A 22,669-nucleotide genomic window follows, 5' to 3' on the forward strand; every position below is an offset into this window, starting at 1 on the left:
TTCGCTCTTTCCGTTTCACTCGGCTCCCGTCCGTTCCTCCGAAGGCAATGGCTGCGGCCGTGGCTGGGATTCTGCGAGGCGGCCTCCTGCCCCAGGCGGGTAAGGAGCGGCCCAGGCCCTCACGGCGTGTTAGGGCCGGTGCTCTCAGATCCCCGTCTCCCCTTCTCTGCCACTGGTCCCCCCCGTAACCTCTGACTGCAGGCAGCTCCCGGGGACCCCCCAGCTGGGTCGCCCGCCTCCTTCCCCAGTCCAATTCCCGGCGGCTCCAGATTCCAGCAATGACCGCAAACAGCGACAGCGGCAGCCAGGCCACAGCATTGATTGCATTCTTTGGGTTCCCGTGATCCATCACCTAGGTTTTGCTCGCCTCCTGTTTCCTGCTGACCACCCCCGGTCCCAACCTTGGCATTACGTCTCTTTAAGATCTCAGCCTAAATGTCACTTCCTTAAGCCTGCCCTTACCATCCTCTGCAAAGCAGGTTTCCCCTGTTAAATCTGTACCTTGCACCCTCTCTTTGGCCCTGTAGTTTGTATTTATTTGTCTCTCTATTAGACTTTACAGAACCACCCTAAGCAACAGGTGTCATAATGCCTGACATTCTTAGGCATGCCGTAGGTATTTGATAAATGACTTTGAGCACACTCTATAGGCCTTGGCTCAGTGATAAATGCTTTACATGGTGTTATTTAAATCTTAAAACATCCGATGGAAAAGCATTCTCATCCCCTCTTTACCTACGATGAAACCAGTCAAGTTTAGACCAGTCAAGTGACTGGTCAAGGTCACAGCTCGAGTGGCAGAAGAAAGATTAAAATCTGGTTGCATTTGGGTCGAGAGTCTGTGCTCTTGATAGTTAGATGTGTGGTCCCTGGTAACACCACCTCTCACCCCAAGAACTCGCCGTGCTCTCTGACTGTTAGAGTGACCTTCTGGTTGAACCTTTCCCTGAGATCTCATCCCAGCCTTGGGAAGGGCTGATAGGGGAAGCTCTAGCCTGAATTCTTTTATTGGGGATGAAGGGGTCACTTGGGCTCAGTACTTTCGAGTAGTTCCCTTGTCTTCTGAGGGGTGCTCTCGGGCGATGCCTGCAAACAGGACGCGCAGAGGGAATGGAGACTTGTTTGGGGGAGCTCTGAGGGCAGTGTAACTTTCCCCAGCTCTTTCTTGAAATCATGGGAGAAGGCCTTCAGAGCAGTGGTCTTCACCCTTCAGCACGCATCACCTGGAGGGCTTCTCCAGACATTGCGGGCTCCACAGATGCAGTAGGTCTAAAATGGGGCCTGAGGACTGGTATTTCTAAGAAGTGCTGCTGATGTTGGTTGGTGCTCAAAATACTTTCTCTTTGGTTCTCTCCTTCCTCCCCCCCCCCCATCTGTGCATAAAAAAGTGCTGGAAAATAATAACTAAGTACTGGAGAAATGGGAGCCTCAAAGGATCAAGCAGCTGAACTGAGGTCCGCCGTTAGGAGGGAAGGGTTGGGGATTCAGGATTTCTAGCGGGAAATTCTTCATCCCACTTTGGCGCTAGGTTCAGCTCTGGGAGCCATGGTCCCCTCTGCCCCGAGGGTGGCCCCTTTCTCCACCCGGGGCCGCCTGAGGCCTCCAAGAGGCAGCATCTCACTGCACTGCTGCTTCCCCTTCCAGGCCGGCTGCCCACCCTCCAGACGGTCCGCCGTGGCTCCAAGGCTGTGACCCGCCACTGGCGCGTGATGCACTTTGAGCGGCAGAAACTGATGGCTGTGACTAAGTATATCCCCCCGAAACCCGCGGTCAATCCGCGGTGCCTGACGCCTCCTCCCAAGCGCATCCAGGAGGTAAGGCGACTGGGCATGTCACTTGGCGGTGGTGTGGACGTGAAAGTGGTCTTATATCCGCGACCATAGCCACGTGGGGTTCCAAGACACACTCATCCACACCGTTACTTCCTCGCGTTGGCCCATGGCCCAGGTGCTTTAAAGTGAAATGGCCACTTGATTTGGCTTTGGCCCTGTGGCCTCTGTGGATTGGACGGGTCTCCTGAACTTCCCTCATTCCCCGCTCCCTGCTGTCCAGGTGTGTGATGGTGGCGGCGGCGGGGTAGTTGGGGAGAGTATCTCTGTCCTGTCTTGAAGGACTTGAAGCTTTCATGTTTTCCTAGAAGAATGAGAGAGGTTTTCTGTTTTTAAAAAGAACAGAAAGACCAGTGGGTGAGTTTGACTCTCGTGCCCTTGAAATGAGGTCAGTGTGAGTGAGGATCTGAATTTTTAATTGTATTTAATTTTAATTAATTTAAATAGAAAAAGCCACATTTGACTAGTGCAGTGATGGCGAACCTATGACACACGTGTCGGAGGTGACACGCGAACTCATTTTTTTGGTTGATTTTTCTTTGTTCGATGGCATTTAAATATATAAAATAAATATAAAAAATATAAGTCTTTGTTTTACTATGGTTGCAGATATCAAAAAATGTCTAGATGTGACACGGCACCAGAGTTAAGTTAGGGTTTTTCAAAATGCTGACACGCGGAGCTCAAAAGGTTCGCCATCACTGGACTAGTGGCTGCTGTATTCTGCAGGGCCGATCTAGAATCTAGATTTAGCACAGTAGTGAATCTTCCATTATTTTGCCTTACATGTATTAACATTTTCATGGAATTCTGCAAACAGCACCATGACTTCTAGGTCAAATAACGTTGACTGGGTCAGACTGCTGACCAGATCGGGGGAATCAGTTCTCAGGTTGGAAAAACACTGCTCTATTGACCGATCCTCTGATGAAAATGAAAGGATAGAATGGGAGGTGGAGCATGTCTCTGGGAGTCAAGGGCCCAACTATCCTGCCTGTACCTGATCTTTCCCCACATTTGGGCCTCGTGGGAAGCCCAGCACTCATCCCTGCGGGAGCCGAGGGGGACAGAGAAGAAGCAGCTTATGTCCCCTTGGCTGTCCCTTCCTGATTTTAGGAGACAGGCCTCATCCGACTCCTCCGTCGGGAGGTAGCAGCAGTTTTCCAAAACAACCGAATGATAGCCATCTGCCAGAATGTGCCTATGGGTGCGGAGGACAAGCTGTTTATGCAGCACCGGCTGCGGAAACACGATATCTTGGTTAAGGCCTTCCCTAACCAGGTAGGGAGCCGCCTACCCATGGACCCTGCCCGTGTTCCCCTTCCCCTGCCCACACAGACCCAGCATCTCTCCCCAGAGGGCACTTCCGACTCCTCCCCTCCACTAGCAGCTATCTCTTCTGGTGCCTACACTGTGATTAGGGGCTGAGGAGACCCTCTGGTTTCACCCTTAACTGATGTGGCCTGTGACCAAGGTGGGCAGCTCTTCCTCCCGCTCGTCCCCAATGAACCCTTCTTTCCTGCTGTTCCAGATCCTGAAGCCCTTCCTGGAGGATTCCAAGTACCGAAACCTGCTGCCCCTTTTTGTGGGGCGCAACCTGCTGCTGGTCAGCAAAGAGCCCAAAGTCAAGGAGATGGTGCGAATCTTGAAGGGTGTGCCCTTCCTGCCACTGTTAGGTGAGCAGGCTCCCCTGCCTGTGGGGGCGGGGTGAAGGGAGCGGGTGCTGCAGCCGCCTAGTGCCAGCTGCTAGGCCTGAGTGCGTGAGACCGTGGACATCTTTGGAGAAGACATCCTCTCACAGATGGGGCCTCAGCAGCACCGTTGGTCGAGGGCTGCCTGTGTCTTCTAACACCTGTGTTGGCTCACTGCCTGCATCGCTCTGCATGGGGAAGGTTAGGAAAGACAGAGAGGCCTCTACTGGGGGAGGAAGTTCAGACGCCTTGAGTCTTTACTAGGTGCTAAAACCCACAAAGGTAATTAGAACAAATAGCCCAAGTATAAGGTGCTGAGGAACAGGCAGCAACGTTTCCCAGACTCCCCTGGTACTAAGAATCCCTAGAGGTACTGTTTCTATATAGGATACTGATTTCATAGGTCTCTGTGGGAAGGGGCAGGAATCAGTTTATAAACCCCCCCCCCCCCCAACACACACACACATACTCCATGGTTCTTCAAGAAAGTTTAGGGAACAGTGACTTAGTGGGGGTCGGACCAGGTGGATGATTTATGTAAGGATTTTCTAGAGAAGAGTTAGGAAGGAGGCGAGGGGATCCGTCCCAAACACAGTGTGAGTGGGGTGGGGCACAAGTGGGAGCCAGGTGGGAGGTGGAGAAGGGAAGTGGAGAGCAATTCCTAGGGTTGGCATGTTTCGGAGAGGAAAGGCATTGTGGGGAGCCCCCTGACCCTGTGTTTTTCCAGGTGGCTGCATTGATGACACCATCCTCAGCAGGCAGGGCTTCATCAACTACTCCAAGCTTCCCAGCCTGGCCCTGGCGCAGGGGGAGCTGGTAGGAGGGCTCACGCTCCTCATGGCCCAGACCCACGCCCTGCTTCAGCACCAGCCCCTCCACCTGACGGCCCTGTTGGATCAGTACGTCAGACAGCAGCACGAGGGGGACTCTGTCAAGCCAGCCGCTGGGCAGCCCGGTCCGCCCGACTCTGTTCCGGACTCATAGCCGCCCGTCCATAAACACACCTGCCCGCTGGCCTGCTGTCCTTGGGAATGTGGGTGAACTCGGGGTGGGATGGTGTGTGTTCCCTGGCTTCTACCGACGACGACCTCCTCCGATGAAGGATTTCATTTCGGAACGGAGGCTTTTAATCGCCGTCTTTGCCCTTCGTTTCTCCAACCTGCGACCTGACAAGAGCAGAGTGTCAGCTCCAGGTTCGAGGCAGAGCGGCTGAGCAGATGAGGATACTGCCCTCTGCCTCCTGTTCACTGTCCCTTGGACAAGCCTCCCCAGCCTGACCTCGCTGTCAGAGTAGCTCAGCTGAGTAGTTGTTCTAAGAATGGGTTCTGTGGAGAACCTGCTGCCAGGCTGCATGCTAACCCTTCCTAGGTGTTAGTTCTTGTATTCCTGGGCCAGAGAAGTTACAGCGCCTGCCCAAGGTCATGCGGCTGGTAAGTGGCAGAACAGGACTTGAACCAGGCTCTCTGCTCTGAGACGTGCTCTGGATTCTAGAGCTTCCTCAGTGAGGTCCCGGGGGGACTTGGATGTGAATTCTCCATCCGCGGGTGTGCCGTGTTGTGGAAAGGCTGGGAACACTGCTTTATGACAAAAATAAATGCATTTTACTTAGTCTGTTTTGCTGTTTACAAACTTACCTTCCTGTCCACTTATCCTCAGGCTCATCTCTGACTCTCACTTCCCTTCCTAACAAACCCCTCTCCTGTGTCCACGCCTGTCACTTCCCTGTCCCCACACCCACAAGAGGCATCCCCACAGGCTTGTCCTTGGGAGGCAGCCACCAGCTCTGCCCAGCAGCTACCATGTCTCAGGTGGTTCTGAGCAAAGGAGCTGGGGGGCAACCAGCATTCTGCAAAGATGAGGGGCTTTGGGGGCTCTTAAGTAGAAGGTGTCATCCAAGTCCTGGGCAACAAAAGTGCCTAATGAAGGAGAGAAGCCGACCCTTGCCCTTGGCGCATGCGCTGGGTGGACGCAGGGTGCGAGGGGAGAGTGGCCGTTGAGCATTCCTCCTGGACTTGGAGCCGCGCCCGGCTCCCCGGGGCCTGGGTGGGCACCACGCTGGCAGCGGCGCTCTGCAGCAGCCTCTCTGTGGCCTGGTCTGGGACCAACTGCCCTGAGCCCAGCTCTGCCCGGACACCCAGGATGCTCAATCAGTGTGAAATGCGTTAAAAGGCCCTTGAGCCTCACGGGTGCCAGAGCTGGTCTGCACAGTGCCACAGGAGCAAGAACCACAGGAGCAACAGCGCCCTCCTGGGGCGGGGAGCTGTGCTGAGGTTCTGAATGGCGCGGCGAGCAGGCTTCTGAGAGGTGTAACACCACGAGGGGTCAGCCGAGGCCCTGTGGGCACCGGGTGGGCGGGGGAAGTGGCCTAAAGCATGTCTCCCCACATTGCATCCTTGACCTGCTGGCGGAGCCCGAGGCCCCACCATTAAAAACCCACTTTCCAGAAAGAGGCTTCGCTGCACTTAGAGCTGTCAGTCAGTTTCACATTCATTTCAGTGGAGTTGAGACCTTTCTCAAGAGCTGATTTTTAATTAGATTTGAGCACTCCAGCAGGGCAGGGGTGCTCAGAAGGGAGGGGACTCAAGTGGGCTCCAGCCAGCCCTTAATGGCCAGCTGGTCCTCGCCCCTGCTCTGCTCCTGGTGCAGGGACAGCAGGCTGCGGGCTTTGTCTCGCTGCAGAGGTGCTTGGAGTCCCCCACCCCATGGGGCCAGTGGCAGCCTCTGGGGGGCCATCCACTGGCTCTTTTGAGCCTTGACTTCCCTGCTGACTGTGCTCTTGGCACTGTCCAAAAGGGGCATCCCTCCCTCCCCATCAACCCGATACCTTTGCTGGCTCCAAACTTTGCAATCTATTTTCAGATGTAAAACGAGAGGCAGGAGTTAATAATAATAATTAAAAAAATGGACGTGGCTACTAACGGGTCAAGGCCAACGCACGTCTGAGTAAACCCTTTCCCACCACTGGCGTGAGGCCAGCAGCTCCCCCGTCCTCTGTAATCCCTTGGAGCTGTGCCCAGTGGGGTCCCTCCCCCTGCACCCAGGCCTCCTCAGCTCTGGGGAGTCACTCAGCCCTGAGTCCTCCCGGGAGCAGGGGGGCAGAGCTGAGCAGCTGCCCAGAGCTTGGCGGGAGGAAGAGCGGGGGAGGGGAAGGTGGGGAGATCCGGCGAGAGGGGAGGCTCCTCTGTCTCCTTCCTTCCTGGTTCCTGCAGCAGCCGGTGCCACTTGGCTCCATGAGGAGGGAGCGGGCGGCTTGGAGACGGTGACTCAGAGGCAGAGCTGCGTGCGGGCCAAGGAGCACTGGCGCCCATGGACCCTGCGGTAAGGGGCCGAGTCAGCTGACCTGCCTCCCACCTGCAGCTGGCCGGTCTGCCCCTTCGGAGAAGGGGACTGGCATGGAGGTGGAGACGGGGCACACTCACCTGACTCACCTCGACCCCACACCCTCTAATGACAGAGCCTCCCCCTCCGGCCGCCAGCAGTGCGGGGCCAGGATCCCACGGGGCCAGGCAAAGGGCACAGGGACACCCCAACACTGGGAGAGTTTGGGAACTTTCAATGGCTGAATGCGGGAATTTCTCCCCGGGTCAGCCTCTGGCAGCATGGGCCCCTCTGCCCCCACCTCCCGGTCACCCCTGCCCCAGTCACCCCTGCCCCGGCCACCCTTGCCCTACCTGTCCCCGTTCCCTGTTGCCTCAACTCCTCAGGTGCTTACAGGCTTCACAGAAGATCTGAGCGGTTTCCCCAGCCTCGGGCCAACCTTGCCCCTCCAGTCCCCTCCCCCGTCTCACACACAGAGCCTCATGCATTATTGATCTCCCGGTGCGACAGGGTGGCCTGAGCTGGTGCCAAGGGCGCCAGTGGGCATTGCTGCGGGGACCTGTGCGGACCTCGGCATGCTCTCGGCCAGCTCTTCTCCGCCCCCCACTTCCTCCTCATCTCCATCCGCTCGGTCCCCTGCTCTCTGGGTGGGTGGTACTTCTCAGGACCCCCAAGGACTGGGGTGATAGGGGATGGAGGGGCTTTGGGGGACACTGAGCATCTGAGGTGGGCATCCTAGGGGGCTGTTGGAGGGGAGGAGGCACAGGGAACAATGGGGGCTGTCTCAGGCCTCAGTTTCCCCATGCAGAAAATGGGAGCCCAAGAACTAGAGGATATGGGGACCAGTTAGTGGGGAACTGGGGTGAAGGGATTGGGGGAGGAGGTCATGGCAGAGGAGTCTCCTGGCCATGGTGGTGGCGGTGCGGGGTCCTGAAGGAGGAGGAGCTGGCTGAGATCTTGCTTGTCTAGGCTCTGAACTCCTCTGGCCTTTTTCGGATCCTCTTCCTCCACTCACTCCGATCCTCCCAAGGAAGCCTTCAGAGAAAGCTCCCAGTGTTTCCTGGAGCCCAGGAATGTGTGCTCAGGGTGGGGCTGGGTGGACTGTTCCTGGTTTTCTCTGGGCACTGCCTGCCTCTCTGCACTATCTCAGTGGCTGCGGGAAGGTGGAGGCAGGAAGGTGGAGGCAGGGAGACCCACCCGCGGTGGGGGGGGGGCCTACCAGGAGAGGTGGGACGGGAGCAGAAGAGGTGCTGGTGAGGTGTGGTCCTAGTGGGTGCAGGACAGGTTGGCGGTGGAGCAGGCGCTAGCAGGAGCCCAGCTAATGAGTCTCTCTCTCTCTCTTGCTTCAAGGGCCCCCTCAGGACAAGGCGACATCCTTCCCCTTCCCCCCGGCTCTGAGTCCTCAGCAGGGAGTGGCCGCTCCTTCTCCATGGACTTCCAAGAGCGGGGTCCCCCCTCGCTGTCCGAGAGCACTCAGTCCGCAAAGTCCAGCAGCACCCAGCAGGTCTGAGGGCGGGAGGCAGGCAGGGGGTGGGCTTTATTTGGCCCAGAGGGCCCTCACCAGCACCCCTTCCCCCACCCCCACCCCCCACCCCGACTCTGTCCTGGACTGCAGGCCTCTGAGCTGTGGGAGGTGGTGGAGGAGCCTCGGGGCCGGCGAGGCGCAGAGGGTGTCATGCCTGACAGGCAGGAGGGCCACCTGCTCAAGAAGAGGAAGTGGCCTCTGAAGGGCTGGCACAAGGTAGGTTCCAGGGCAAAGGGCAGGGCCAGATTCAGGGCAGCATGGGGGGATGCTAGAGGCGGCTGGGTATGCTGTGTGCGTGCGTGCGTGCGTGCGTGCGTGTGTGTGTGTGTGTGTGTGTGTGTGAAGAAGGGGAAGAAAGATCCGTGTGTGCAGTTGCTCTCTCCCCACACCCTTCCTCTTGGTCACCTGGGTCCTGTTCCTCCTGGGTGACGTCACAGAGATACTTCGTGCTCGAGGACGGGATCCTTCGCTATGCGACCACTCGGCAAGATGTGAGTCAGGGCCTGGCTGGGGGTGATGGAGGAATCGGGTCCCAAAATGCCCTGGGCAGGCAGGGGGCTTCCGAAACCCCCCAGAGCAGGGCCCGAGTCCCAGGCCCCCCTATTCCTGGGTGTGGGGTCTTAGCAGGTGTCTTCCCTGGGCCTCAGCTCCCTCCTCTCTAAGACGGGGAGAGTGCGATCACCCATGTGTAAGGTCATTGTCATCGTGGTGAAGGCCCTCGGGGCAGGGCCTGGCACAAAAGTGCCCAAGAAAGGGGAGCTTGATCCTCCTCCTCCTTGTCCTGTCCTCCTGCTGGGAAGAAGGGGCTGAAGGCCAAGCAGCTCGAGCCCTCTATTCCTCAGCCTTGGGGACCCCCGAGAGGGGGCGGGTGACTCCCTGCCCTGTGACTCCCTGGAGCTCAGAATGTGACTTGTGGGTTCTGTGCACAGAAGGACGACAGAGAGGTCCCTGCTGGTACTGTGACTTGGTTATGAGGGTGAACCTGCTGCTTGGTCTCACGTGGCCTCAGGGACATGATGGCTCTGTGGCCCAGGGGTCTAAAAACATCCCCCTCCCCCCACTACCCCCCCACCCCAGATCACCAAGGGGAAGCTGCATGGCTCCATCGATGTCCGACTGTCTGTCATGTCCATCAACAAAAAGGCCCAGCGCATTGACCTTGACACCGAAGACAACATCTACCACCTCAAGGTGACATCCCTGGGAGCCCGTGGGTGGCTTGGTCCCCAGCCTGGCAGAGGCACTGGGGCCCCCAGGAGAGGGGGACAGGGGCTGAGGGTCCGTCCCTGAGTTTGATAAGAAGGGAGCTCCCATCGTGTCCAATAGCCAATGGCAAACGGCCCCTGCTGGTTGTTAGAGCTCGGACACTGGGGAAGCTGGGTTCCATCTCCTGCCGGGGGCCTTTGCAGAAGCTGGACATAAAGCGAGAGAGCCTGCTTGCCTGGGGACCAGAGCCCCAACTTCCTGCCCTGGAAAGCACTCCTCCTTTCATGTGTCCCTCCCCCTCCCATCACGTCTGCAGATCAAATCCCAGGACCTGTTCCAGAGCTGGGTAGCCCAGCTGCGTGCCCATCGCCTGGCCCAGCGCCTGGACATGCCCCGCGGCCCGCTGCCCAGCAACTCTCACCGGAAGGTAAGGTGGGCCCTGGGGCAGGAGCCGCAGGGATTCAGAGGTGGCGGCTTCAGGGAGCAGTGAGACCCAGGGCGGTGGGCACCATCCTTCCTGACCCTTGACTCACCCCACAGGTTCCCGGCGCCCAGCTTCCCACAGTGGTTAGTGCCTCAGCTCTGCCTGGGGTTGGACCTCGGGAGAAGGTGTCCTCCTGGTTGAGGGGCAGTGATGGCCTAGACCGCTGCTCTCACGGTGAGGGGCCCACACTGTCATGTTTACATGGCATCAGCAGCCACAAGAAGGAGAAATGTTAAAACGTTATCCTCGTGCCTCAGGGACCCCAGTCTGATGGGGGAGACAGCCTGTGCCTCCAAGCTGACGGTCTCCTCAGGCCCTGTCCGGGGAGTCCCAGTCCTACAGAGGATGGAGGGCTCCTGGCTCATGGGCAGGCAGGACACAGGGCCAGGCCTCATGAGAGAGAAGATGCAGGCGCCAATGTAGGGAGGAGGGGTGCAGGGAGTGAGGCTCTAGAATCGGGTTCCTGGAGGGGGGCTGTGAGGTTGGCCCGGGAGAGGGGAGTGCAAACCAAGTGAGGCCGGAGAGAGCGTGAGGCAGCAGAGGGAGGGTGTGATGTGGCGACCACGGGGATTGGGTGCCGCTTTCCCGGGGAATCCAGGGTGGGGCCAGACCAAGGGTGGGAACTGGGAGCTTCTGTGGGCTCACGATTCGGGGTCAGGGGGAGGAAGACTCTCAGGATTTCCCTGACTGCCGGGGGAGGAGGAAGGAAAGCTGGGGGACAGACTCTGGGGTACCCGGCCAGTGTCGGGAGGACTTCCTCATTCATTCTTCCCGCAGAGCTCTCGGAGTGTCAGGGGAAGCTGCAGGAACTACACCGACTCCTCCAGAGCCTGGAGTCCCTGCACCGCATCCCCTCGGCCCCTGTGATCCCCACGCACCAGGTGAGGTCCAGGGGAGGGAGGGTGCAGGCTCCTGCTGGGCGGGGGGTGGGGAGGCTCTCTCCTGCTTGCTGCGTCCACCCCATCACTTCCCGGGACAGGTCCCCAGCCCCCTTACGTCACTGCTGTTTTCAGAGAGGCAGGCACCGGCCCCCTTACCCTCTTCCTATGACCAGCTGCCTCGGGGCTGTCGCTCTGTCCCTTTGGAGCGACCCTTCCTCCCGTCTGCCAGGGGGTCGGGCTCCTTTCTCTGGGAGGTCGCTTTCCCTGTGCCCTCCTCCATGGCCCCTGCCTCTCTCCCGGCTCTGATGGCTGCTGCCCCCCTCCCCACCCTGAGAGGGAAACCTCCCTCACGTTGACTTGCTAGGCCTCGGTGACGACGGAGAGACCCAAGAAGGGCAAACGGACCAGCCGCATGTGGTGCACGCAGAGCTTCGCCAAGGACGACACCATCGGGCGGGTGAGGGGGGTGTAGACCCCAGATCCCCGGGTGGGACGCTCCGAAGGACGCCACCCCCCTCAACCCCTCTCCTTCCCCCACAGGTGGGTCGTCTCCATGGCTCTGTTCCCAACCTATCTCGGTACCTGGAGTCCCGGGACCACTCAGGACCCCGGGGGCTGCCACCCCCAGACTATGCCCACCTGCAGCGCAGTTTCTGGGCCCTGGCCCAAAAGGGTGAGTGTGCGCTGGGAGGTGGCGGGAGCAGGGGGCGAGGAGGAGGCTCTGACGGCCTGCCCCTGCCCTCAGTGCACAGCTCCCTCAGCAGTGTCCTGGCCGCCCTCACCGCTGAACGGGACCACCTGAGGGATCTGCACCAGGGCTCCGAGCTGTCCAGAATGGGGGTGAGGCTTGGGGACAGGGTGGCCGGTGGGGGGAGGGGGCTCGAGCCTGAGGTCTGCGGGCCTGGGGTGGTCACAGATCTGGGCCTGGAGGGCATGAGGCAGAGGCCGTATCCTCCTGGGACCCTGTCTCCTCACCCTCTCCCTGCAGATCTCCGAGGCCTCCGCTGGCCCGAGGCGCCTCCATTCACTGTCCATCTCCTCGGACACCACGGCGGACTCCTTTAGCTCCCTCAACCCCGAGGAGGTAGGAGCCGGGTGGCCGATGGGGACCGTTTCTCCTGGGCCCTCTGTTCTAGCAGGATGAAGGCACGGGTGGATTTCAGACCTGCCACGGCCCAGAAATCCTAGCTCCCACCCTTTCACTGAAAACACTGGCAGCAGCCGCCTCTTGGCCATTACTTAACAGTGTGCAGAATGCTTTCATTTAACTCAGAGGCCTGTGAGGCGGTGATTCCTTCCCTCCAGGCATAGATGAGGAAACGGAGGCTCCAAGAGTCCCATTGAGGGGCCCACGCTCTCCCCCTTGTGGACCAGTGAGCTGGGAGTTAGGCGTTCCGAGCAAAGACTCCGGGGGCCTCCATGGGTTTGAATTTGGCTCCTCCACCTGCCGACTTTGTGACCCTGAGCCTCAGTGTTATAGTCTGCAAAGTGGGGACAATAAGGACACTTAACCTCAGAGGGTGCGTGTCAGGACTGATGGAGTTCATACCCACAAAGGCCTGGAGCCGGGCTCAGAGCCGGTGCCCAGGAAGCGTGAACGGTTATTGTGGGACCCGTGTCTCCTTACCCCCAGGCTGGGGTTCACTCCACTACGCTCGCCCCGTCTTCTCCTGCTCAGTCCCGGTTATGCTTCCCTCCGAGGGGAGCTGGCAGGCTGGGGGGCCCTGCCTGCCTCTCCCGGCCGGCTGACCTCCGTCCCGCTCCCACAGCAAGAAGCTCTGTACATGAAGGGGCGAGAGCTGACGCCCCAGCTGTCCCAGAGCAGCGTCCTGTCCCTCGCGGATTCCCACACGGAGTTCTTCGATGCCTGCGAGGTGCTTCTCTCCGCCAGCTCTTCTGAGAACGAGGTGAGGGAGGCGGGAAGCTGGCAGGCAGAGCTGGGGGCCTGCGGGTATAGGGGTGGGATGCAGAGACACTAGAGCCTACGGAGTCCCACTCCTTTCTGCTATTCTGGGAACACGGACAGCCCTGCTGGGTTTGAGTGGCCCTGATCACAGATCTCTGCTGGGACCTTTGTCCAGTTTGTCGCACTTTATCCCCATTGGGTTCCCCTGAAATTGCTGCCTCAGCTCCACCCCAGCCATCTTCTTGTGACCCTATTTCAGACCCGGGGCTCCCTTGACCCCCCACCCTACACCCTCGAATCTTAGTGATCCCAGTTTCCATTCCCATTGTGTCTTGCCAAGTCCCTGAGTTTCTCCCCACCCCCCAACCCCCAACCTCCCGCCTGCTCATATGGCCAGGCCCTCCCTCAGGTATGCCAGGCCTTCGGGCAGTGTCTTAGGGCTCAGACCTCCCCAAATATATTCTCTTCCCCTTCCCACCAAAGGGCTAGCTGGGCAGAGTCTTGCCAGGCCCTGGGCACTGCCCAGCTGCCCGGGGGAGGCCCAGTCTGCCCGGCCTGTCATCTGTCCCGGCCCAGGGCTCAGAGGAGGAGGAATCGAGCGTCAGTGAGATCACCACCAGCCTGTCCGAGGAGGTGCTGGACCTCAGGGGAGCTGAGCGCTATCAGAAAGGTGCCCACCAGGTGTCTGGGCAGGGAGGGGCGGAGGTGGCCACAGCCCAGGCCCCTTGGGGAGGCAGTCCCTTGTGGTGACTGGTGTCTTTGGGTGCTGACTCCAGAGGTGACCCAGGAGGCGAGGAAGGCTAAGCCGTAAGCTCTGGAATGTTCCAGGAGTGGCTCCAGAGGTGGGACAGGCTCTGGTCTGGGCGAGTCTCCATTCTAGTTTTCTGAAAAGGGTCAGGTGGGGCCTGTAGAGACGGAGAAGACCCCCCGTTGCCACTTCTCAGCAGTGAGGCTTTGGACTTGCTGGAGCCTGTGTCCTCATCTGTAAAAGGGGCTGAATAATCTACATCCTGACATCAGTTTCTACGTTTATGAAAGGAACAGAAGGCAGGGGTGGGGACTCAGAAAGGGTTTCTGGGGTACAGGGTCCCCCCAGAGCATGTCAAGAATTAGATCCTGCGTCGACCTGCAGACAGAGGGGTCCCAGGTTTGGTTCCGGTCGGGGGCGCATGCCTGGATTGTGGGCTCGATCCCTAGTGGGGGAGCGTGCGGGAGGCGGCTGATTGATGATTCTCATCATTGATGTTTCTATTATCCTCTCCCTTCCTCTCTGAAATCAATAAAAATACATAAAAAAATTTTTAAAAAAAGAATTAGATTCCCAGCTGCCCTGCCCCCCTAGGAAGTCCAGGTTGGGACTTGGGGTGGGAGGCAGTGGGCTGGGGGCTGGGCTGGCGGCCAGCCTGCGGGCCTGCCGTGTCTGGGTGCCAGCGAGTGACATGGCTGGGATGGGCCCCAGGGGTGTGTGTTCCAGGGAGAGCTCTGGGGCCACCCCGTCGCCGCTGCCTGCCGGCGGCCAGTGGGCCCGGAGTTGACGTGAGCCTGTGGAACATTCTGCGTAACAACATCGGCAAGGACCTGTCCAAGGTGTCGATGCCCGTGCAGCTCAATGAGCCGCTCAACACTCTGCAGCGGCTCTGCGAGGAGCTCGAGTACAGCAGCCTCCTGGACCAGGCCAGCCGCATCGCCGACCCCTGCGAGCGCATGGTACCGGCCCCCACCCGCCCCTGGCCCCGCCAGGCTGCCTCTTCCCCACCCCGCGGGCCCCTGCCTCCCAGAAACCCTGGCTGCGCTGTCCTCTTGCTGCCGAAGCTCCACCCCAGGACCCAGCCCTTGCTCCGATCCCACCACCCAGTGGCGCTCTCCCCGCCCTTCCCCCTGCAGGTGTACATCGCCGCCTTTGCCGTCTCTGCCTACTCCTCCACGTACCACCGCGCAGGCTGCAAGCCCTTCAACCCCGTCCTGGGGGAGACCTACGAGTGTGAGCGGCCTGACCGAGGCTTCCGCTTCATCAGTGAGCAGGTGTGCGCCCCGGGAGCAGGGGGCTGTCCTCACGGGGGTCGGGGCAGGGAAGCACCTGAGCTTCAGAGGGGCCAGGGCCTGGGAGAGGGCAGGGGCAGTGGGCTCGGTGCCAGCCACTGGGCCACGTGATGGCGGTACAGAGGGCTCTACTCGAAGGAGCCCCCACTGAGTGTGGGAGACGGACTGAAACACGGGGCTACTGTGCCACATTCTAGAGCGGGTATCGTGGGAGCTCACAGGAGGTTACTCAGCACCCCTGCCTGGGAAGGCAGGCTCTAGGGCAGGGGTGGGGAACGTCCGGCCCGCGGGAGGTATAAGGCCCGCAAAATCATTTGGTCTGGCCCTTCCAAGGCAACCACAGGCGGGACTTGAAATTCAATAAATCTAGGAGCTTTTTTCATAGCAACATAATTTATATTAAGTGAATTATATTAAGCGAGTGATGTTAGAAATATCCAAACGGCCTTTGGCAGAAAAAAGGTTCCCCACCCCGACTCTAGGGGGTGATCTTGAGCTACATCTGGAAGGATGAATTGGAGAGTTCACCAGGAGTACATGGGAGTGGGTAGGACGGGATTTGCCAGACAGCAGAGAAACGGATGGAGCACGTTTAGGAGGCGTTAGGGACGGGGCTGGGAGACAAGGCGGGCCAGACCCAAGGAGCCCTGTCGGTGGTGAAGGTAAGGAGGGCTTGGCTGTGTCTAAGTCCTGAAGGCTATGGGGAGGGTTTTAAGTGGTAGAATGGCGTGCTCAGAATTACGCTTTGTCAAGAGCATCCAGGCAGAGGCGTACGGTCAGAGCAGCCATTAGGAGGGCATTTTGGCCCTTTCCCTGGAGCTGATGAGGACCTGCACTTAGGCCGCGGCAGCTGGATTGGGTGGCCAGGGTTAAGAGCTATTTATGTCTTGCCCTTGACAGGACTCAGCGGTCAACAGGATGTTCTTACGAATGGGGAACAGGGAAGGCGGCTGATGAGAGGGAGAAGTCTGAGGGGGTCTGGCCTGGAATTCGGATTGGGGCATTTGGTGTGCGTGTGTGGCGTTGCCAGTTAGAGAGATGGAGCGAATGGGAGGGAGGTAACTGAATTAGGGAGACTCCTGGTCCACGGGGCTTGACTTCCAAGGGGAGACGTCCCGTAGGCCCTGGGGCATCTGGGCTTGGAGGTCCTCAGAAAAGTCACCCCTTAGATGGCAGGCGAAGTCCCCGACTGCTGCCAGAAAGGGTCTGGGAGGAGGGTGGGGGGAGGGGGGGAGGAGCCCTGAGGTGCAGGGGGTGGCCACGGGACTTAGGGGGTGTCATTAGCTTCCTGGTGAGGGAGATCTCAGACACAGGTTGGGGGTGCGGCTGGGTTACAGTGAGTGTAAAGTGGAAGTAAAAGGGAGAGAGAAGTGCAGGCTTATTTCAGAAACATGTTACCATGAGGGAAAAGGGGAAGGAAGGACGGTGGCAGCCAGAGCGGGAGATAACGGGTTGAGGCAATTTTGCGTGTTTGTTTAGACTTTAAGTGTTTTTGAAAACATGGTGACGAGCTCCCACAGCCCAACCGTGCGTACGGCGTGACCCCCGCCTCGGCCCTCCGGGGGAGCTGCGGCCTGCGCTCGCTTTCCCCCGGCGCGGGCCAAGGTGCGCCTGACTAGAGAGGCCAGGGTTACTCTTGCCTCAGGTGGGAGAAATAGGACATATTTCTATTCGGAGAGAAAGAGAGATACAGAGGGAAAGACTGCCGTGCAGAGGGAGGGGCGATGGGCGGAGTGGGGGGCCCGCAGGGAGGGGCCCTGGCCTGGCAGAGGGTCGGGGTGGGAGCCTGTAAACTGGTGGAAGGAGTCGCCTGCTGTGTTCTCCCTCTGATTATGGGGTGAATGTGGCTTGAAGGGGAGGCTTGGGTGGAGGCCCTCAGAGGACGGGGTGATGCTGAGGCCCCCGGTGCAGACGCGCTGTAGGATTTGAGGTTGCTCAGCATTGCTGTGTGGCACACGGGGGTGGGCGTCTGGAGAGCAGGGAGCCGGGCTGCACCGAGGGGTCTGCAGGTGCTGGGATTGTGGCGAGTGGCCGCAGGTGGTCAGGTGAGCGGCCTGGGAGTGGTGGGGGAGTCGGCCTGGGAGGGGTGGGGGAGTCGGCCTGGGAGTGGTGGGGGAGTCGGCCTGGGAGTGGCGGGGGAGTCGGCCTGGGAGTGGTGGGGGAGTCGCAGCTGCGTGGGAAGGAGGGAAGCCCTGGCTGACAGGCCACGACAGAGCAGAGCGGCCGGCCGGGCGTCTTGGCAGGAGCTCCAGGTGTCAGGGATGGGCAGAGAGGCAGGACAGCAGGCTGGGGCTACCGGAGTCCAAGGGTCCAGGTGTGGGCACAGGTCAGGGTTCTCCAGGTAGTGTGGAGGCTGCAGGATGACATCAGCGTTGGGGAGAAGGGGAGGGAGGGGTCCTCCTGGGAGGGTTGGCTGTCAGCAGGGCACCGTGGGGTCCCCACCTGTCCCTGCGGAAGAACTTTATAGGGCTCAGCCGGTGTTCTGGAGGGCACCATAGACAGGGTGGTGAGAGGACTCCAGCGGGGAGCGAGGGAGAAGGGAGAATGTAGGGGCCTCGTGGACGAAGAGAAAATAATGGAATTTGGGTGGTGGCCAAGGATCACAGGGAAAGAGACCTGGAACTGACTGATCTTCTGGTTCACAGGGGAGTGGGAGGTGGGGGGCAAGGGACTTTTGGGGGCCTCAAGGGCAGCCTCAAGAGAACTCCTTGCTCCCCAAGGTCTCCCACCACCCCCCCATCTCGGCGTGCCATGCAGAGTCTGAGAACTTCGTTTTCTGGCAAGGTGAGGAGGGGGCATGGGAGGATGGACCTGGGGGGGAGGGTGCAGGGCGGATGGGGGAGGGGCTGGGACACTGGTCTTCTCATTGCTGTCCCTCTCCCTTCCCAACCCAACTCCAGACATGAAATGGAAGAACAAGTTCTGGGGGAAATCCCTGGAGATTGTGCCTGTGGGGACAGTGAACGTGAGTCTGCCCAGGTGAGTGTTCCCAGCCACAGGCCCAGCCACAGGCCCAGCCACAGGCCATCCTCCGCCCGCTGGATGGAAAGGTCTGGCCTGAAGCTGCCTGGGGTGGGCCAGTGACTGTGCGTTTTGCCCCTGTATTTGCAGCAGTTTCCAACAGAGAAAGGGGAGGCAGTTGAGCTTGGGAGGGCTGGGAGGGCTCATCGCCGTCATCTGATGCAGTGGCTTTCACACTTTTTTTTACCATGACTCACAGTAAGAAATGCAGAACACACACACACACACACATGCACACGCACACGCACACCTAAATGAGCTCAGAACTGGTCACAAACCACATGTGAAACATCCTCATCCAGCTCATTTTACAGGTGGGGCCCGCAGCCAGGAGTCAGCCAGAGGCCAGTGTCAGAGCGGGAGGGAGAGCCTGGGCTTCGGGGTCAGAAGTCCTGGCTGAGAGTCCTGGTTCTCACTTAATCGTTATGCAAGTGGCAAACAGGACGTGACGCCTCTGAGCCTCGAGCTCCCTCTTCTATAAAGTAAGAGTAGCCTGGCAGGAAGTCACGGTCTGATTCCCGGTCGGGCACATGTCCTGGTTGCGGGCTTGGTCTGTTTCTATCTCTCCCTCTCCCTTCCTCTCTGAAATAACATATATATATATTTAAATAAAGTAAGAGTAATGAGTAACTGATAGAAGTGGGGGGTAAACAGGGTAATAGAACAGAGCCACCACCGTCCCTGGCATCCAAGGGCACAGCCCGTGTCTTTTTTTTAAATCTCTATGACCAAGCATGTCAAACTCACGGCTGGGGGGAGGGGGTGCCGCATGCCTTGTTTTGCGGCCCACCAACCACGACTTTGACATGCTTGACTTGGGCACAGGAGCTTAATGAGTGGAGATGTGTTAGTTGAACATTTTCTGGGAAGGCCGCTCTGCTTTGTAAGTAAGTCACCCTTCACGGCAGAGTCAGAGCCAGGACCCCAGGGTTTCTTGCACAGACCCATGTGACCTGCCCGCAAAGAGCCGGGGCGCCGGCTCGGGGCCGGCCCGCTGCCCTCCCGTGCTCCGTCTCCCTCAGGTTTGGGGACCACTTTGAGTGGAACAAGGTGACGTCCTGCATTCACAACATCCTGAGTGGCCAGCGCTGGATCGAGCACTATGGGGAGGTCCTCATCCGCAACACGAAGGACAGCTCCTGTCACTGCAAGATCACCTTCTGCAAGGTGGGCACGCGCCCCTGCCCCTCCGGGCCGCCCCCCGCCCCCCGCCCCCCGCCCCCCGCGGCTCACGCTGGGGGAAGCGGAGGGAACACCTCCCTAAGCCACCTGCCCCCACCCCACCCCACCCAGGCCAAGTACTGGAGCTCCAACATCCACGAGGTGCAGGGCGCCGTGTTCAGCCGGAGCGGCCGCGTCCTCCACCGGCTCTTCGGGAAGTGGAACGAGGGGCTGTACCGGGGACCCCTGCCTGGTGGTCAGTGCATCTGGAAACCCAGTAAGTGGGGTGATGGGGGAGGCCTGGGCAGGGTGAGGGCAGCTATGGAAGTCCACCTGCCCCAGCCCCTGCCTTCCCCCCAGACTCCATGCCCCCAGACCATGAGCGAAACTTCGGCTTCACCCAGTTTGCCTTGGAGCTGAATGAGCTGACGGCAGAGCTGAAACGGTCGCTGCCTTCCACCGACACTCGGCTCCGGCCCGACCAGAGGTCAGTGCCAGGCAGGCTCCTCGCTGCCCCACGTGGGTCTCCGCGGAGAGCTGGGGCTGCGTCCCTTCCCTCCGCTGCCTCGGGGCCTCGGGTTTGGGGGCCCGGAGGGACCGTTCCACTGACGGCGGTCTGGACGCTCAGGTACCTGGAGGAGGGGAACATCCAGGCCGCCGAGGCCCAGAAGAGAAGGATCGAGCAGCTTCAGCGAGACAGACGCAGGGTGATGGAGGAGAACAATATCGTCCACCAGGCTCGCTTCTTCAGGTCCTGGGCCCTCGCCCTGCGGTCGAGGCTCCCCTGTCCTCCCCTCTGGCCCCTTCCTGCTTTGAGAGGCAGCGTCTCCAGCCGGCCTTCATCCTGGACGCTCACTCTTCCCGTTCCCTGGCTCTCTTCCCCCAGGCGGCAGACAGATGGCAGCGGAAAGGAGTGGTGGGTGACGAACAACACGTACTGGCGGCTGCGGGCCGAGCCGGGCTACGGGAACCTCGACGGGGCCGTGCTCTGGTAGCCCCGGCCCTGGGGGCGGGAGGCTCATCCTCCTCCCTCCTGCCTCCATTCCCACCACGGACACACGGGTGAGGCCAGGCTCCCCGCCCACACCCCCCCCTCCCCCGGCTCTGGCCCGCTCCCCTCTGCCGGCCAGAGGGGCTGCCCATCGCCCATCCCGTGTTTGGGTGAGAACAGGATTCGTGCTTCCCCAGGCTCGTTGCCCCCATAACCGGCATGTAAGACGCTTCTTGCTCTGTCACCCCCTTTCTTCCCTGCTGGGGGGCTTGGGGGAGACTCTAGGCTCTCCAGGATCTTTCCCCTGTTTCAGTGCCTTCCTAGGACCCAGGGGACCCCTGGGTGCTCCCCAGGCTTTCTATGCCCAGGGCTCTGGCCCCAGCTGTGTGGTTGGGGTGAGTGAAGGAGGGGACACACCTGACATCTTCTTCCACCCCGTCCCTCCCAAGCCCCTCTCCAGCATCTCCCGTGCCCTGGCCCCGCGGGCTCCCCTTGCTCGGTCCTTCGCCATCTCTCTCATCCTCCTGGATCCCCTTCTCCCAGACTGCAAAACACCTGCCGCTCCCAGCTCCTTCCGCCCTGGTCTCAAGTGGTTTCCTTCAGGACTCCCCCCACCCCAGCCAGACGAGGCCTCTCCAAGGGGCGGGAGCAGGCTGAGCAGGCAGGGCGCCCTGCTCCCAGCCACCGGTGTGAGTGAGTGTGTGAGGGTGTGCGTGAGTGTGTGTGCGCGTGTGCCTGAGAACTGCTTGCAGGCGAGCAGGATCCCCGATACGGCCCGGACCTGGGCGTCCGCCACTGTCGCTGCTCATTTCCACAGTCTGCCTCTCACCAAGGTGAACTACATTCCAAGCTCAATAAAGACTGTCCCAAACTTTGGCCTGTGACCATTCACTTAAACACACGCTCCAGCTCAGCAAAGGCCCACAGCTGCCCGCTCACCTGGGCTAAAAGGTGGATGTTGTCTCTTTCCCTTAATCCTCACAGCCTGCGTGTGCTGCTTCTAGTCCCTCTGGGCCAGTGGTTCTCAACCTTCTGGCCCTTTAATACAGCTCCTCATGTGGTGACCCAACCATAAAATTATTTTCGTTGCTACTTCATAACTGTCATGTTGCTACTGTTATGAATCGTCATGTAAATATCTGATAGGCAGGATGGTCTTAGGCGACCCCTGTGAAAGGGTCGTTCGACCGCCAAAGGGGTCGCGACCCACAGGTTGAGAACCGCTGCTCTAGGCCAGTGGCTCTCAACTTTGGCTGCACATTAGAATCACCTGGGAATCTTTTTTAAATCCTGATTTCTGGGCCTCATTCTGGAGGTTACTATTGCAGTAGCCTCGGAGCCCTGGTCATCCCCATTGCAATGCTGGCTTTCAGGGTGAGGTTGTTTTTTAAAAAAATATTTTTATTGATTTCAGAAAAGAAGGGAGAGGGAGAGATAGAAACATGAATGATGAGAATCATCAATCGGCTGCCTCCTGCACGTCCCCTACTGGGGGTCAAGCCCGCAACCCAGGCATGTGCCCTTGACTGGCATCGAACCCGGGACCCTTCAGTCCGCAGGCCGATGCTCTATCCACTGAGCCAAACCAGCTAGGGCTCAGGGTGAGATTTTAAAAGAGAAAAATGATACCTTGTACTGCTTCAAACATATCTATTGCTTCGGAGTGCCTAAAGGAAAAGTCAAAACTCACCCAGCAGAAAACTCTGGTCCCTGTCGCCCTCTGGCCTAGAGTGCTGACCCCCAAACCCCGCATCCTGGGTCAGGTCTGTGCCTCCACCTCCACCCCCCAGATTCGTGTGTGTTCAAGGAGAGGTGGGAGGGACGAGACGAGAAGGGCCTGGCGAACAGGGCAAGCTGCGGTTTCTCCCACTCCCCCACCACCTAGGCTGAGCCCAGCCGCTATTTCAAAACGATGTGGTCTTGGTCAAGTGCTTTATCTCTCTGTTCAGACTCTTCGTTCCTACATCTGGCCTCCGTTGTATCTTAGAGGAGACTGGAGGGGCCCAGGCTCCTGAATTCATTAGCTGTCTCAGCCCTGGACCCCACCCCACGGCAGCAGCAGGCCCCAGGCCCTGCTCTGGTTTGATGATGTCCTTAGAGCAAGCTGTGCTTTCTCTGGGGTTTGGCAAGAACAGAAGGGACTCCTGAGTTACCAGGTCCTTCTAATCCTAGTCCTTTTCTTCCCCTTCCCCTTCCCCTTCCCCAACCCTGGGGCGGGGTAGGGGGGCCACATTTCCAGTTCCCAGAGTATTAAAGTCAGAACCTATGCCGCGCCAGCACGGCCAAGGGAGACCCTGAGAGGGGGCGGTGACGGATTGAGAAAAGACAGACAAGAGAAGAAAGCTGAGTCCGGGTGGGACGCTGTCCTCTCTGATGGAGAGACAGAGCCACGGACTCCAAGCCGTCTCTATTTTATAGCCAGATCCCACGAGGCAAAGTCAGGGCGTGGTTACAACATTCTCGTGGGTTTCGATCCTACTCAACTACATGCACCTGAACTCTATCAAGCCCACATCACGCAGGCACGTGGGGCCACGTGTTCGGACCAGAGGTTCCAGCTCACAATCATAGCTGTTGGCTATCATGGTGCTGGGAGGGCTCTGCCCTCCAGCTGGG

At 59.4% G+C, this 22,669-nt stretch overlaps 2 protein-coding genes across 2 annotated transcripts; both read left to right on the forward strand.

The window, feature by feature from the left end:
- The first annotated feature begins 21 nt into the window (after positions 1-21).
- MRPL10 (mitochondrial ribosomal protein L10) lies at positions 22-5,125 on the forward strand. Its single transcript, XM_081108901.1, has 5 exons — positions 22-99; positions 1,645-1,814; positions 2,946-3,110; positions 3,361-3,505; positions 4,248-5,125. The coding sequence occupies exons 1-5, from the start codon at positions 48-50 to the stop codon at positions 4,502-4,504; spliced, it is 789 nt and encodes a 262-aa protein (XP_080965027.1). The 5' UTR covers positions 22-47; the 3' UTR covers positions 4,505-5,125.
- Positions 5,126-6,669: 1,544 nt separating this feature from the next.
- On the forward strand, positions 6,670-20,929 carry OSBPL7 (oxysterol binding protein like 7). Its single transcript, XM_081110053.1, has 23 exons — positions 6,670-6,838; positions 8,189-8,342; positions 8,454-8,579; positions 8,801-8,854; positions 9,441-9,554; positions 9,886-9,996; positions 10,110-10,227; positions 10,831-10,934; positions 11,299-11,391; positions 11,475-11,607; positions 11,680-11,774; positions 11,923-12,018; positions 12,704-12,841; positions 13,417-13,510; positions 14,300-14,547; positions 14,725-14,862; positions 17,601-17,664; positions 17,781-17,859; positions 18,924-19,068; positions 19,195-19,339; positions 19,423-19,549; positions 19,691-19,813; positions 19,949-20,929. Exons 2-23 carry the CDS (start codon positions 8,268-8,270, stop codon positions 20,055-20,057), a joined length of 2,529 nt encoding a protein of 842 aa, XP_080966179.1. The 5' UTR covers positions 6,670-6,838; positions 8,189-8,267; the 3' UTR covers positions 20,058-20,929.
- Positions 20,930-22,669: the final 1,740 nt, after the last annotated feature.

This window comes from Myotis nattereri, assembly GCF_964212035.1.
Source record: "Myotis nattereri genome assembly, chromosome: 16".
Taxonomy (NCBI): Eukaryota; Metazoa; Chordata; class Mammalia; order Chiroptera; family Vespertilionidae; genus Myotis; species Myotis nattereri.